Source organism: Chanodichthys erythropterus, chromosome 24 (assembly GCF_024489055.1).
Source record: "Chanodichthys erythropterus isolate Z2021 chromosome 24, ASM2448905v1, whole genome shotgun sequence".
In the NCBI taxonomy this organism is placed as follows: domain Eukaryota; kingdom Metazoa; phylum Chordata; class Actinopteri; order Cypriniformes; family Xenocyprididae; genus Chanodichthys; species Chanodichthys erythropterus.
In genome coordinates, this window is record NC_090244.1 from 17,229,831 (window position 1) to 17,247,497 (window position 17,667).

The following is a 17,667-nucleotide window of genomic DNA, read 5'->3' on the forward strand; positions in this document are numbered from 1 at the left end:
GAAGCCCAAAAAAGTGCATCCATCCATTATAAAAGACATCCACATGGCTCCAGGGGGTTAATAAAAGCCTTCTAAAGTGAAGTGATATGTTTTTGTAAGAAAAATACTGATTCATTAAAGGCCCCAGTATACTTCAAACGAAATCGAAGAACGAACTGATGTGACGTCATTGCGAACAAAATCAGACCAAAACGAAGTTTCTTTTTGGAAGTTCGAAACGGCTTGCCAAAGCGAACTTTGAGGAAAAGTTCGCTCCAGCTGCAAAACACCTTCATATCACCATTGGTCAGTGACGATAACGTAATAGGAGGTGTGCGCTGAGGCTCCGCCTTCACTCGCGTGGGACGCGTCTTTGACTCATTTCGTGTGTTTGAGTTCGTAAAGGTAAGAGCTCCGTGGGAGAAAACATGAACACACTGGTAAGCCGCTTTATAGTACAAAAAGAAGTTGTGCTTGTAAAAAAATGAGGCACTAACACTGTTTTTCATGTTTGATACTGTAAAGTTGTTTGATTTTAAGCAATCATTGAATAAAGTGCTATATGAAGATGTGACGTGACTGGAGTGCTACTTTGCAGAGCTCGTGCTAACATACTCATGTTGTTATGATCAGACGCTTTTCTTATGCTTTCTATAATAAATGCTTGCTGTTTTCTCATTTTTGTTGTGTTTATTATGTTACTGAGAAGAAAGTGCACAGCACATATTTACATATTCATCTAACCATCTCTCTCAGCAGTGTGGGCGGCGTCAGATGTTCGTTTACACTATATCGCTGGTCACGCATTTCGTACTTCATTGTACTCCTAAACGAAGAACGAAAAAGAACTTCGTTTGAAGTATACCGGGGCCTTAAGGAACAAACAAGACTGATTTCATGAGTGTGTAATTGAATTATTCACTCAACCCCTTCGTTCAAAAACACTGATTCATTCAGGAACACGAATGTGCGTTGAATGTCAGAGGTGCGCAAGCAGCTGTTCATTTGTCCGTGGCTTTGTTTGGAACTACTTTAGCAGCAAAAATGGGGCTATTCAAACAGAGCGTGTTGTTGCATTTACAACTCGAGACGCAAAGCAGTGAAATGGAAATATGCAAGGTTTAGACACACAAGTTTAACTTTTAGAACGGCGTGCATGAGACGTGACTACAGCAGTCAAACATGTCTATCTAGCGCAAATTTACATAGAAAACAATGGAAAAGCAGTGCAGTGAAGTGCAGAAAAGGGTTCTGCGTGAACGATCCCTAAATGCCAATATCGTGCCTAAAGTTAAATACAGTCAAACTAATGAAGGTGTTATGAAGAGTATTTATGACAAAATTGCTTGTTGCTGTTCTATTTTAAACCCCTTCAGAGCACAGAAACAATTTTGTTTCCAGTTTTGTTGTCTAATCCATTTCGCCGTATGTGTCCACAGCTGGAGATGTTCTGTGAGGTGATGACCATGCAGCAGGCTGGGTATGTCATGCTAATGGATTACCTGCAGAATAACTACAGAGAGCAGCAGGAGCAATTTATGGGACAAGTCTTCTCATCCTACACTGGCATCGAGGAGGTCCACACTCCTAGTGCGTACTTTACAAACACACATACACACATAAACAAACTAGGGTAGCATGTGTCTGGAATCGTTCACTCTTAAGGTCTTAAAGCAGTCAGGCAGTTTGAGGGTCATGGATCCAATTAGCCTCCAACACGATTCTAATCCCAAACAACTGCTTCTCAATTAAATAAGGTTTCTATTTTTATACAACGAAGCCCTCCAGACATTTTCCTACTTTCTATTTATAAATATAGACAGACATTTGGCCCATTTTTAGCCATATGCTTTCATGGCCTTTAATGGATGTTTCCCACTAATTTCAGTGTTTTATATGAATTAATCCATCAAAAGGCTGTTGTTGATTATTAGTTTTATTTTTTATAAGGTGTAAATATCGTCCCCCTTAAAGGATTAGTTCACTTTTAAATAAACTTTTCCTGATAATTTACTCACCCCCATGTCATTCAAGATGTCCATGTCTTTCTTTCTTCAGTCGAAAAGAAATTAAAGTTTTTGATGAAAACTTTCCAGGATTTTTCTCCTTATAGTAGACTTCAATGGTCACCAAACGATTGAAGGTCAAAATTAGTTTCACTGCAGCTTCAAATTGTTCAACACGATCCCAGAGGAGAAATAAGGGTCTTATCTAGTGAAACCATCACTCATTTTCTGAAAATTTTTTAAAATTATGTAAGTTTTAACCAGAAATGCTCATCTTGAACTAGCTCTTCTTCTTCTTCTCTATTATAATTCCAGCAGTGTAGACATTGCTAAGTGTATTACTGCCCTCCACAGGCCAAAGTTTGAACTAATTTTTATATGCAATATGCTAGTTCAATAGTATATAACAATTAGTTCAAACTTTGGCCTGTGGAGGGCAGTAATACAATTAGCAGTTTCTACACTGCTGGAATTATAATAGAGAAGAAGAAGAAGAAGAGAGCTAGCTCAAGATGAGCATTTAAGGTTAAAACTTATATTATTTTCAAATTTTTTTCAGAAAATGAGCGATGGTTTCTCTAGATAAGACCCTTATTTCTCATCTGGGATCGTGTTGAACAATTTGAAGCTGCAGTGAAACTAATTTTGACCTTCAAGTGTTTGGTGCCCATTGAAGTCTACTATAAGGAGAAGAATCCTGGAATGTTTTCATCAAAAACTTTAATTTCTTTTCGACTGAAGAAAGAAAGACATGGACATCTTGGATGACATGAGGTGAGTAAATTATCAGGAAAAGTTTATTTAAAAGTGAACTAATCCTTTAAGGTTTTTGGAGGCAACATATAAATATTATTATATTTTAAATTTGAAGATTTTTTATTTTATTTTCATTGTAAAGATTTGTTTTTGTTGTAAAAGCTCATAAATTTATTTACCTGTTTGAAATCCTCAGGTTATTCTAGTTAAAATATTAAGACTTTAATATGATTGCAGAAAATGAGTTGTATCACAAATCTATTACTCAGTCCGGCCTGTTCATTTTAAAGCACCGCTTACAGATCTGAACTGGCTTGCTCTCTCAGACTTTCCGCTTTAACAGATCGTTGGTGGAACATCGATGCCCCCATTTCAGATTCCTCCGCTACAGGGCGAACTCTGTATGGTTGAGAATCACTGGCACGTGGGAGTTGTTTTTTACAGAGGCCATTGGCAATGGAAAATGTCCCACTCGTGTCCTTTCAAACACATATATATGCTTCAACCTGTGTTTTAGCTTAAATCAGCGCCTGGGGAATGTCATATTACAGCTTTAATGCTGCATTATTACTTTGTAAAGACACTGATTACTTGCGACATCATTTAAACCTTAAAATGTGAGGGTGGATTTCAGGGCCAAGATTTACGCTCATCAGTTTGGATTATTGATATTCTTTGTTGGATTTGCAGTTTCCTGTAAGTTTTTCATTATATATATCATTCTGATGAGCGTCCTTCATATACCGATTGACTGGTGAAATCTCAGACTAGCATAACAAGGGAACGTAAAGCCGAAAGCAGCCAGGCAAACCAGATTTACTTACTTACTATAACCTCTCTTTCACTGTACTCACAGTATTAACAATGTTTACTCACCACTATTCAGTCACATCAATCTCTCTCTCTCCCTGGGTCACGTATCAAAACATTTTGAGTTGCTAGGAAACTGTCTCTTTTTGTTTTGCCCCTTCACTTGCACAGGTTGAATTTAGTTCAAACCCTTAAATGCATCTGGTTGTTCAGGCCATATATGTACGCTTTCTAATGGAATTACGTCAGCATAGGGAAGTTTGGGATGGAGCAACTGCAGTACTCCTACAATAAATGACATATGGAATGAGAGATCATTTAAAGGGATAGTTCACCCAAAAATGAAAATTCTGTCATCATTTACTCACCTTCAGGTTGTTCCAGACTGGTATGAATTTCTTTGTTCTGCTGAACACAAAGGAAGATATTCGGAAGAATGTTTGTAACCAAGCAGATCTCGCCCCCCATTGACTACCATAGTAGGAAAAAAAATACTATGGCAGTCAATGGGGGGCGAGATCTGCTTGCAAAAAAAACACTTTATGCCAAAAAGGTTTTATATAAGGAGAAATTTTTGCATAATACTTTCATGTTTAATCATTTTTCCTACTGATAAATTGTTTACAAGCTGCTTAACTAATACAATTTAATTAAAAGTAAAAATGAATTCAAATGCCATTAATTAATTAATTAATTAATTAACATTAATTAAAGGTGCCGTAGAACGTCTTTTCAAAAGATGTAATATAAGTCTAAGGTGTCCCCTGAATGTGTCTGTGAAGTTTCAGCTCAAAATACCCCATAGATTTTTTGTAATTCATTTTTTTAACTGCCTATTTTGGGGCATCATTAATTATGCACCGATTCAGGCTGCGGCCCCTTTAAATCTCTCGCTCCCTGCCCTCCCGAGCTCTCGACTATAAGTGCAGTTATAAAGTGCATAAACAAATTTCACACAGCTAATATAACCCTCAAATGTATCTTTACAAGATGTTCATCATTCATGTTTTGTGGCTAACGGGCTAATGCTACACTGTTGGAGAGATTTACAAAGAATGAAGTTGTTTATGAATTATACAGACTGCAAGTGTTTAAAAATGAAAATAGCGACGTCTCTCTTGTCTCCTCGAATACATTAATAAACGATGGTAACTTAAACCACATTTAACAGTACATTAGCAACATGCTAACGAAACATTTAGAAAGACAATTTACAAATATCACTAAAAATATAATGTAATCATGGATCATGTCAGTTATTATTGCTCCATCTGCCATTTTTCGCTATTGTCCTTGCTTGCTTACCTAGTCTGATGATTCAGCTGTGCACAGATCCAGACGTTAATACTGGCTGTCCTTGTGTAATGCCTTGAACATGGGCTGGCATATGCAAATATTGGGGGCGTACATGTTAATGATCCCGACTGTTATGTAACAGTCGGTGTTATGTTGAGATTCGCCTGTTCGGAGGTCTTTTAAATAAATGAGATTTATATAAGTAGGAGGAAACAATGGAGATTGAGACTCACTGTATGTCATTTCCATGTACTGAACTCTTGTTATTCAACTATGCCAAGGTAAATTCAATTTTTGATTCTAGGGCACCTTTAATTAATTAACTTAACCAATAAGATTTCGCCCCCCATTGACTACCATAGTAGGAAAAAAAATTCTATGGTAGTCAATGGGGGGCGAGATCTGCATGGTTATAAACATTCTTCCAAATATCTTCCTTCATGTTCAGCAGAACAAAGAAATTCATACAGGTTTGGAACAACTTGAGGGTGAGTAAATGATGACCGAATTTTCATTTTTGGGTGAACTATCCCTTTAACATGGCATCAAACCATCATTTGAACTCATTAATATCATTTAGCAATATATTTATTATCATTAAATCACATTAAAATATTGTGGTAGAAATACAGACATGCAAAGTAACACATATATTCTGCCACAAATTAAACTTGTGCCGATTACATACATTATTGTACATAGTTTTCTGTCTTTAAAAAGATAAAGTAAAAAGAGATTAATCCAAAAAAAAAAAAAAAAAACAAACAAACAAAAAAAAAAGATTGTTTTTTTTATAGGGTTAACAAAAAAATGTGCAAGTACTCCCTGAAAGTCATTTAAGTACTCTGTATGGTTGGAAATCACTGGTTTAGTAGACAGATGTTTCATCTGTGGGCGCTTTCTGCCCTCTTGTGTTAGAAACTGATGGGTGGAGATAGACTAGAAACATTACACATGAATTACAGATGAATATTAAGTGGACTTAAGTAAACCACTGTTAAATCAGGTCATAACTTGACCCAATAAATGCTTTATTCAAGACAGTAAGATGCTTTGGTTTTTCAAAGAAATTAATACTTTTATTCAGAAAGGGCACCTTAAATTAATCAGAAGTGATGTGTATAATGTTACTTTTCTAATAAATCAAATAAATTACATTTTAAAATATTGTGAGAACAGTTATTTTAAATTTTAATATTTTTTAATATTTTAATCAAAAAAAGCAGCCTTTGTGAGCATGAAACTTTTTTCATAAACATTCATAAACATAAAAAATTATTACCAAGACTCAGTTTTAAAGAACACTTTATGCCAAAAAGGTTTTATATAGGGAGAAATGTCTTAAATGTTTGCATATTACTTTCATATTTAATGGCTATTTCATTTTTTTTTTCTAGTGATAAATAGTTTACAAGCTGCTTGATTAATAAAAAGTAATTTTTAGATTTAAAAAATCAATTAAAACATTAATTAATTCATCTAAATCCATAAAATGGTCCCATGATGGACCAGACAGACAATACACTTTTAGGTTCTATATTGAACCATTTTTTCTAACAGTGTATGGATATCATGTTATATACAGATGTCTTTTCATCTGGCAACATTGTTTAGTGTAAGCAAAGGTCCAAAGTGCGTGATTTTAATAGTATGTGTTTGTGTGTGTTTTCTGTCACAGTTTGCAGTTCAGAGCCGGAGAACGTGCAAGTCAACCCTCATAATTACACCAGTATGCTTGTAATCTGGGAGAGACCGCGTGCTGTTTACGACTCGAGCATAGAGAGATACTCCGTCACCTATCGGCCGGCCCATGGCGATGATGAATCTGCAAAGGAGTACTTGACTGATGGAGACCAGGACATTGTATGTCAGATATCAGTGAATGAATCTTGAAAATCAGGCCTACATAACACAGGTTTTGAATATCAATTATGATTTTTTTTTACCACCAGGGGGCGATCATTCAGGACTTGGTGGCCAACACCAGTTACATGGTGCAGGTTGTTGCCGTGTGCACCAATGGTCTGTATGGCAGAGTGAGTGACCAGCTGACAGTGGACATGCCCCTGGATGATCCTGGTAAGACCAATCGCGCCCGCCGCCCTCGCATCCGTGGAGAATGAGTGTTTAAAACACTCATGTCCCACTGCAAACTTTAGACAAAATGCTTCAGACTGATCCTTTGCAAACCAGTTACCTTGTCCAGAAAATTATGTGGTGCCAGTTAAGACTTATGAAGAAATGGTGGAATCTTTGAGTGGTTTACAGCTTTTAGCCAGGAACATACTTTACACGAGTACACGTTTATGTAAACAGAGATCTGAATGCTTGACCTATGCATTGTAAGTGCATGTTCCCATTGAAAATACAGTTTGTGCTAATGTACAGTCTTCTCCGGATATTAAATACTTCCTTGGGTCTGGCACATTTCAGATCGCAGCAACACACAAACTTGAGTTGTCTTAGCCAGAAACATTTTTGTTCATGTACTTGCGTAGGGTGTATTTTGGAATGAAATCCAGTACTGTAATGAATTATATCAGGCTAAACCAAATTGATTTCTCATTTAGCTGGCAATTTCAGTAGATTATTTTAAATTATTATAAAATTTAATATTTTATGTTTTAATTAATTTATATATTAATTTAAATATTTTAATTAACTTGAACTTAGATTATATAACTTAGACTATATATACTTTAGGTAGACTTTTTGTCGTCGTCAGTGTTCTTTGGGTGTTGTTTCCTTTTTTCTCTATCTGTCTATCTTATACTTTGTCGTAACTATCTGCATTTTGAATTTCCTTCTATATAGAATTTTTTCTGTCTCTAATGGATATGCATGTTTTCAATGGATCATTTGTGCTTTTTGTGTTCTTTTATAATTTATTGGAATGTTGGGACATCTGTATTTTGTTTACTGATTTATAATAAACTTATCTTTCTCGCTGAAAGTCCCTGTCATCATATTTCAGTGTCCATGAATATATGTGTTGTCACAAGACATTTTTTTAATGATTTTATGAAAATGTTTGAGAGTTGATTTACATTGGGTTTACATCAGTGAAATGGGGCCAGTCTATCTTATAAAATCATACATCTTCTACCTTTTAATGTTTCCATGCTTCACAAACCGATCTTGCCCACATATCACGAAATCTCTGGGGTCTTTTCCACCATTTTGTGTCATTGAGTTTGATCCCATGACAGGTAAGAGTCTGGAAGAGAGTGTAAGCTCTATCTTTGTGTGCTGGGAGGCTTTAATGCATGAAGGTGTCCAAACTCTCCTGTCGTGTGATACAGTGTGTGATCAAAAACCAACCCTTGATCTGACCCAGAGATTGCTGCTTTTTGCACTCTTTCTATTGAAGAATGACCTAAATATCCTATTTGGTGACCTTGTTGACCTTTCCTTCTTTCTCAACCTCTGTACTCTCAACATTAACAGAGAATACCAAATACCAAAAATATCCCTTTAAGGCATGTGGTTTGTGATTGAATACACATTGAAAATCAATTTGTGTACTCAACTTTTATTTCTCAGGTATTTTTGCCTATTAAGGATAAAATTATAAACACGGATTGGTTTTCAAATGTTTCTGTGTGTTTGTATACATGTCTTATGGGAAACTGTTTTGTTTTTAATTATTTTATAATTAAATTTATACATTTTAAATTTTAAATTTATTAAATTTGTAATTATTTTTTAATGCAAAAAACATATATATTGTTGTTATAAAGAGTAAAAGAGCATACAGAACCTAATTATGTATAGCTGACATGTGAATCTTTCACTCATACCATGTTCTAACTCTCTTATGTTTGGTTTATTTTCAGAAGCAGACAATGACTCTGAATCATTTGACTATGAAGATGAGGTAACCATGTCAATGCTACTTTAGAGTATAGTTAGTTCAGTGTTTTTGTTTTCTACAAAATAACTAAGCACATGGATTCTCTCTCTGTCCATCTCTTTCTTCTATTTTAGGAAGACTACCACATCAACCCCTTTTTGATTAGACCCGACACAAATCAGCTTCCATATCCTTTCCAAACCACCACAAGCAGCCCCAGAGTTACAACAACAGAGCGCCCGGTCCGTCCAGTCATTAAGACAACACCAAGGACTCATGAAAGAAGACTCCCGGTAGAAGACTCCCAGAAGACTCCAGTGATATACACAGATAAACCTACAGTAAAATACACAGACCAAACTACCACCTCTGCAACCATAACCACCATATTTGTTGTAGATGCACATGCTACAAGGCCAGATAGTTCTAATGTTGTAGCAGGTGTATCCTCAGAGTCTGATGGTCGAAGCAGCACCTTCACAGATTTTACAGCAAGTGTCACCCCTGAAACAAGTGGAACAATTCAAACAAGTGGAGCAATTGAAACGAGTGTCACTCCTGAAACAAGTGGAACCATTGAAACAAGTAGAATCACTGTAACAAGTGTCACCCCTGTGACAAGTGGAACCATTGAAACAAATGTCATCACTGAAACAAGTGGAACCATTGAAACAAGTAGAATCACTGTAACAAGTGTCACCCCTGTGACAAGTGGAACCATTGAAACAAGTGGAACCATTGAAACAAATGTTACCCCTGAAACAAGTGGAACCATTGAAACAAATGTTACCCCTGAAACAAGTGGAACCCTTGAAACAACTGTTACCCCTGAAACAAGTGGAACCATTGAAACAAATGTAACCCCTGAAACAAATGGAACCATTGAAACAAATGTTACCCCTGAAACAAGTGGAACCATTGAAACAAATGTTACCCCTGAAACAAGTGGAACCATTGAAACAAATGTTACCCCTGAAACAAGTGGAACCATTGAAACAAATGTTACCCCTGAAACAAGTGGAACCATTGAAACAAATGTTACCCCTGAAACAAGTGGAACCCTTGAAACAACTGTTACCCCTGAAACAAGTGGAACCATTGAAACAAATGTTACCCCTGAAACAAGTGGAACCATTGAAACAAATGTTACCCCTGAAACAAGTGGAACCCTTGAAACAAATGTTACCCCTGAAACAAGTGGAACCCTTGAAACAAATGTTACCCCTGAAACAAGTGGAACCCTTGAAACAAATGTTACCCCTGAAACAAATGGAACCCTTCAAACAAATGTTACCCCTGAAACAAATGGAACCCTTAAATCATTTGTAACATTAGCTTCGATAGACATTTTGGGGGTTGAGGAAGTGACTCGACCTGTAACCGACTCCTATGGTGATAGTTCAGTGACTGTAACCCCATTGCCTGAAATCCCAATGGAATCAACTTCCTCTACCCTTTCCCCTGAGGTCCCTCTGCGGCCTACAACTGCTAGCTTGCCTTTTCCAACCAATGCCGCTTTCAACACTGTTCTGTCGCAGACCACCCAGCCGGTGTTTAATGGTGAGAGCACCTCATATGCCCCCTCTGTATCTGACACTTTGTCCTACGTGCATGCAAGTCCTGTCTCCCCCTACTCCTTAAGCAGTGTGTTGTCTGAGCCCATCCCTGACTGGGACATCCCCTACACTGTTTCCATGCTGGTGTCTGGTGGTGCACAGTCTATCACCCCTTCCCCTTCCTACCCTACCCTATTCCTCACTGGCTCCGTGTCTTATTTTGACATGGAGCCTGTCTCTAGTGGTGGTTGTAATGATGATGATGGTGATGATGATGTTTTGTCTGGGTCTATCTCGACTGACCCCCAGTGTAGGAATACTCTTCCTCTTCAAACATTACCAGAAGCGACTGCTTCTGTTGTCTCCATGCAGCCAAACTATGAACACGACCTTATAAACCTCTCTGAGCACCCGAGTACTGTCTCCGTGCTGAGCACTCTTGCATATCTCCAGCCATCGGTTCCTGTCTCTAGGGACTACTCTCTGATGATGACAAACCTTGACTCTGATGCTTCTCTCTCAGGTAGCATTGGGGACTCTTGCCTGCCGACAGAGTGTGTAGATTCTTCTCTAGTAGATCCTACTTTTAGTCAAGACAGTGTTACATCTAGTGAAATCTCTTTGCATGCCTCTCTAAACATCCTGCTGCCCTCCTCTACTTTGGGATTGTTCCATCGTAGTGGTCTCTCGGGTGACCTATCTAGTCCTGTAGATCTAGATTCATTTCTGTCCACCTCCAGTGCCGGTACTCCTCTGTGCAGCAACACAGACTTGGACCTCCGTGCCGAGGCTCTTTTGTCTTCTTTTCCCTTTTCCACCAAGCCTTCTAGTGACCTCAGCATTTCTGTTGCAGCCACCGTCAGCAGCGTTGCACAAAGTGCAACCGGACAGTCCCAGGGAGCACCTACTCCCATAAGATCTTCAACCATTTCGTCAACCTCTACTCCAGAATTCAGAGCCATACCTACTCCTGTGGTGACCCCAACTCTTGCGCCAACCTCTGCCCCAGAATCCATCTCTGTGGTTGTTCCTGTTGTGCCCCCCACTGTTGCCCTCTCCTCTGCTCCAGAGTCTAGTTCCATTCCTACACATTCTGCCGATGGGCAGCTGGAGAACAGTGCCTCGGGCTGGGCGCCCGATTTAGATTGGGGCCAGAGCTCAGCATCTGGAGATGAGAGTGTCATCCCATATATCACCACTGCCTCTCCTACAGAGGTACCTCCTGATGAGGCAGATGATGGGAATGAGGAGCACTCTTCTTCTTTCTACTTCGAAGGTGAGAACGGGACAGAGAGTGAAGCTACTGACTTCAGGGTCACCCTGCGGCCCAGTCCATCCTGGACCTTACGAGCAAGTGGGGAAGAGGAGAGCGGATCAGGTGAAAACCTCACAGATAATGAGACGTCTTCAGACTTCAGTATTCCAGAGCGCACTGAGAGGAATTCAGAGGAGGAACCAGTGGAAGGTAAAGCTCTCGGTTACTGACGTCCATTCCTGAAGGTGCTTCTTGATTTAGCCATGCTCAGTGAAGTTTGGTCAGTGAATCATCAGTGAAGAGTTTTGAAGGGTCTTGGTTGGTTCGAGGACAACTAATCCATCTAAAGTTTGAATGCCATAACCCACCACAAATGTAACCTAAACAACTAAAACCTCATTCAGAAAGTGCTCTGTAGAAGTTAGTTCGCTGGGAAGGTAAGATTTGAAGAGCTCACTACAGCGTCCTTAATTAACGTATACATCAAAGCTTTTGACAAGTTAGGCTAAGTGCCATAAAATGTGCTACTAAAGAAACATCATCTTAATTAGAAAATCCCATCATCAGTATGTGTCTTATTCCTAGTCCCATGTGACTCCTGTGTATTCTGTGTTGTCTTGCATGTCGTTCATGTGATTATTTGCTAAAAATGTGTATTTGCATGCTTACGCCTGTCATCAGAAACATACCAATAGCATGTTTTCCATCTCAAGTCGAATCCAAGATGCCTGGTTACACATTTAGCCATTACTGTAGCCATTTGTTTATGGGATCACTTTGTAGATTTATAAAGTGTTATACGATAGACAAAATTAAACCGTATAGAGGCTTAGCATCTGAGCTCAGCAGCCTCAATTATTTTTGTTTGACAATACCTCCATGTGATAACAGTAATTTTACTGTTTGTCCAGAAGAGGGCAGCAAAACTCTTATATGTAATCACTAGTAAGTGACAGCTGGCAGTGGCAGCATTTTGTTTTGGCTGGGATACCGAGGTCATCTCAGACAGTCCTAGGCCAGGTCTTAATCTCTCAAACGTGTCTATCTGCAATGAATCATGACCTGTGAACTCTTTAGCTTCTTAGTGTCAGACCAACTCAAAACACATTTCTGATGGAATAGATTAAGTGGTGCTATGCCAACCCTTATGGATGACATACTGCTTATAGGGTCTTTAAGAATCAAAGAGAAACTGAGTCAGTATCCTGTGGTGATAGCTTGACCTCAGTATCATGTCAAAGAACAAAAGGTGGTTTGTTTTGACAACATTTTAGTAATTTAATGAAGATTTTAACTTTAATACAAAATAGCACCTGTACCAAAAACTTTTTTTGTCATCATTATCAACAGCATTGATTGTACCGTCAATTTATCATAGATATTCATTCATTTAATCATTTGTATACCATTTTAAAACAAAGCCTTTTTTAATTTTTTTATTTATTGACATTATTTTCTCAGTTACTCCATATCTTAACTTGAACTGGTTTGCAAATGATGTCACTTAAGTGTTATAGTAAGATTAACCTGAATTTGTGTTACAATTTACATGAAGTGTGATAGTTCCACTTAAATTCAAGTTGTGTAAAAACATTTTACAAGGTGAGTTTGTTTCCAGTGTATATCAAACATTTTTATTGTTAATTAGCTCAGTGCACCGAATATGTTTGAGTCTGATAGGATACTGAATTTCCTGTTTCTAAAAGAAAACGTTGATAATGTTCTGATCTGAGGAGGGTGATTTTGAACCCATAGATGCCAGTAACAGCAGTCATGAGTCGCGGGTGGGACTGGTGAGCAGCATTGAGCGGCACAAGAAGGCTGTGGTTCCTCTGGCTGTGGTCTCCACCCTCACCCTCCTGGGTCTCATTGTTTTGATTGGCATTTTTATCTACTGGAGGTAAGTCTTGTAGGTAACTGCATCTTCACAAAATAATTGCAGCACAGTTTGCACTCTATTATAATGATATATTAATTCATATTAACTGATATATAACTATATTTAATATATAAGTATATATTTTTATAATTGTAAAAATCTGACACTTAAAATTATTAAATAATATATATATATTTTTTTTCATTATGTAAAGGCAGTTAGTTCATATGTTACCCAAGCAAGCTTCTTTTTTTTTTTTTTTTGGCATTGGTCATGCATGGCTGATTCGGACAAGCATGGAAAACAAAAATACACTTCCTCTGAGCAGCTGCTCATGATTTCCATCATATTGTTACTAATCCATAATCATAAAAATCGTCGATAAGGAGAAGGGGGAGCAGTGTGGCCCCATGAGAAGCGTGTTGTCTGTCTGTGATGGGGGTCTAATCTTGGGCACAGACCCAATCTCACACCCACCGGGCGAGGGACCACCTCAAAGGGAAGCAAGATAAACAAGCTATGATGTGGCGGTGGTCTATGCGTGTGTGAAAGCGGCCAGAATTCACACCAAAGTGATAAAAATGGTCTTTCCACACCAGGATGGAAGTCTGGAATCCTGTTTTCCTTCAGATATTCCCGACCGTGAAATAAGCAACTTTGGCAATCCCATCAAGAACATGTCTCAGATGTGTAAACAGTTTAGCGGCACAAGATTGTACATTTCTCATTCCGACGTGCCTCTTGACCCTTCAACATATTGCTCATGTTTGACTTTTTGTTGTTACACCGTGAAGATTGCGAGGAGATTAAATCGGTAATCTTGGAGCTGGTGATTAAATCTCCGATACGCTGATCTGTTGTTTGTGGGCCTACAGGGAACACATGCTGCCAGGCTGGAGAAAGAACCTCCACGTGATTATGTTCAACACGACCAAGTCATGTTCATGCCTTGTTAGTGCAGCCGTGGGTGGTTCAATCTCAGCAGAACATGGGCATGTACGAGTGCTTGTCCATCTGTAGCTACATGGTGCTCATTTGGAGAGCAGACAGATGCGCACTTAATGGGACGTTTTGAAACATTAGCGTTAAATCTGTTTCGCTGTGGTCACTAATCCCTTCCAAGAAGTTAGACAAAACAGCTTCCGGTTAAGGAAGTCCTCTGAATGATCCTGTTAAAAACGTGTTGTGGATTAGATTGAATATGGTTTTTGTGTTTATTTTTTAAGCTTGGTGTTCAGTCTCAAGCACATATGTGGATAAAACACAACAACATGCAAATAATCAAAGCTTGTGTGTGAGAATCATGTATTTTTCATTTTTATTCACTTTGCCTAAAGGAAATTTGTGTAGTACATCCACTTTACAAGCTATTCAGTCAACAGTGCTTCTGTTGCATAAAGTGCTGGTGAAGAAAAAGTGTTTAATGCCGTTACAGGAAATGTTTTCAGACTGCTCATTTCTACATTGAAGACAGTACATCACCCAGGGTGATATCCTCCTCACCAATGCTGAGCCCTTCAGGTAACACACACACTTTTTCATAATCATAATATGGACTTTCTGTTGATATTTGGGTCAATAACATGATTTTTTTACTATCTGTTAATTTATTTAATAAAAAAACTATTCCAATTTAAATATTTAATGACTTAAAGGGTTAGTTCACCCAAAATTAAATAAAATTATCCCTTGATTTACTCATCGTCAAGCCATCCTAGGTATATATGACTATCTTTCAGACGAACACATATTTTATATATTTAAAAATATCCTTGCTCCTCCAAGGTTTATATATGGTTTATATGGATGTGAAGTGAAGTGCATCCATCCATCATAAAAGTAATCCATACGGCTCCAGGGAGTTAATAAAGGCTTTCTGAAGCAAAGCGATGGGTTTTTGCAAGAAAAATATCCATATTTACAGCGTTATTAAATATAATAACTAGCTCCCGGCAGATGGCTTTACGCATCAATTTGCAGCGGAAGAGTGACCTCTGACCTGACTCATGACGAACGTGGAAGCGCAGAGGATAGAGCAAAGCAAATATAATTAATATAATTAATAAATATAATTATATAATTAATATAACTCCGATTGTGTTCGTAAATCATGGGATAATTTTCATTTTTGGGTGAACTACCTCTTTAAATACACATCTACGATAAGCATGATATACATTTTTGAAGTAATTTTAATATTTGTTGGGGGAAGTAAATTAAAATGTCAGGGTGGTGCATAATATTATATGATTTAATGAAGCCTCATTAAAAGAAATTCTTAAAAAGAAAACCTTAAAGAGTTGTTTGAAATCTTTTTTTATCATTATATAACAAATATAAATAAATGCTTATAATATTTGAAAGATTTGTCATGTGGCGCGACCAACAAGCAGAAAAAAACAATCATGATATCATACAGATCGGTAATGACTGTGCATGAAGGTCAATAAGTCCCTTAAAATAACAGATTAATGTCATGTGGTGCAACTCCCTTTATAAATTAATATTTATTATATAAATAATTACCTTAATAAAATTTTTTTAGCATCAATTGATTTATGAAAAATTGAAATTAAAATGTGTGCACTGACATGTATTCAAAGTTATGTTGGTTAAACCACATGACATTTTTGGTTCCCACAATGTAGGCAAAAACTGACCAACTGGCCGTAAACAGGTTGTTTCACATTACTGTTAGCTAATAATATAATTTCTCTGTCCAGTGTATGGCATATTTGCATTGAAATGCTTTTCAGTGCTATTTTTTTGTCATTAGCGATTGTATTTTGCACTTCCAGGTGAACATGAACCCCAGTCAGTCAAGCAATTTGTAAAGCATGTGACCGAGCTTCACAAGACCAACTCATTTTCCCGAGAGTTTGAGGTTCGTATCCCATCATCCTCCTCTCTTTTGACACTCTTCAAGGGACAGCTGTCTCATAGGAGCCTTAATGTAGCAAATCAACATGTCATGAAGGCATGTCTTACAAATGAATTGTTTGGTTGATTCAGGCACGATTACTCTGTGTCTGTCCGTTCATGCATGAACGCAGGTTGTTGATAATGCATTTGAGTTATAATTAGGTCAGTAACTCGCATATTCCAGTCAGGTGCACAAAAAACCCCAGTTACAGCTTAATTAACATCAGTCAGTGTCAGATAGTAGATTCTCACCATAACATTAATTTATTCACACTTGATTAGATCATTCAAAAATCAAGCAAGCTTTAATTGGACACAAACAAGGCAGTAAACTTAATTATTAGTTCTTGTCATAAGCACTTCCTATAAAAAAGTGATAGATGATAGATTTTTCATAAGTTTCCGTTTGAGAACTGTGTTGCTTTTTGTGTTATGTTCAGGCTGAATTAAAGTTTATTCTCCACGCACCTACTAGTGATATGTGTGCAGGCTAAACATACACAATGCACAATGCAAACTAGTGTTTAAATGCATGTTCTGTTCAGTCCATGACAGTACGGCTTTGGATTCTGTCCATTTTTGATTGATCATAATTGATATTTGTGGCTACATTCGTTCATACAGCAGTGAAAAAGATTCCTGAACGTTTTGTGGTATTCCTTTATTGTTTTGACTTGCTGTAACTAACAGAAATGCAGAGCAAAAAGTGAATCATTCCCTGGATCAAAACAAAACCTCAAATGACAGTTCAGGACATTGAGCTCAAAGAAAAATAATTTCCTAAGAAAAGTATAAAAAACAACAACAATGCTATCTCAAGACCAATTCATACATATTTTAGAAGGTGGCTAATTCATATGATTTGACTAAACCCCAGTGACGGGTAGGTTTTGGGGGTGGGGTTGGGGTAGGTCATTTGTACGTAAAACACATACGATTGATCAAAAAACGTACAAATTAGAGTGAGGTTGTACGAATTAGCACCCTCGTAAAATACGTATGAATTGCTGTGAGATTGGGTCGAATAAACTCCTTCCAAAGCCACGCCCCCAAAACGCATGAACGCGCAACTCCGACCACTGAGCTGGAAGACGAGCGGAGAGGAAGGAGCACAGTGCATGTAGTCAGAATCACATGTAATAAAAATAACTTTATAATTATGAAGATAAACAAACAAGATGTATTTTAGTACTCACTATCAAGCTAGCATATTGATATTGGTAAAGTTTAAAATACATATTTTTTGATTCGCTAACGAGCTAGTTATCTTTAAAGGTACAATTTGTGATATTTTTTTCCGCTAGAGGTCGCTAGAAGCCTATTCAAAACAAAGGCGTAGTTTGATGACGTAAAGT

At 37.6% G+C, this 17,667-nt stretch overlaps 1 protein-coding gene across 3 annotated transcripts in view; it reads left to right on the top strand.

Moving 5' to 3' along the window:
* The window catches only part of ptprz1a (protein tyrosine phosphatase receptor type Z1a), a 77,482-nt gene that overhangs the window by 43,988 nt on the left and 15,827 nt on the right, over nucleotides 1-17,667 (top strand). For 2 of the 3 annotated variants that reach the window (XM_067379665.1, XM_067379666.1), the window contains 8 exons: nucleotides 1,419-1,569; nucleotides 6,526-6,710; nucleotides 6,800-6,926; nucleotides 8,684-8,724; nucleotides 8,835-11,721; nucleotides 13,267-13,411; nucleotides 14,826-14,911; nucleotides 16,189-16,274. In XM_067379665.1, coding sequence (XP_067235766.1) covers nucleotides 1,419-1,569; nucleotides 6,526-6,710; nucleotides 6,800-6,926; nucleotides 8,684-8,724; nucleotides 8,835-11,721; nucleotides 13,267-13,411; nucleotides 14,826-14,911; nucleotides 16,189-16,274 — 3,708 coding nt within the window. The remainder of the gene's footprint in view (nucleotides 1-1,418; nucleotides 1,570-6,525; nucleotides 6,711-6,799; nucleotides 6,927-8,683; nucleotides 8,725-8,834; nucleotides 11,722-13,266; nucleotides 13,412-14,825; nucleotides 14,912-16,188; nucleotides 16,275-17,667) is intronic. The other variant, XM_067379667.1, reaches the window with a different exon arrangement.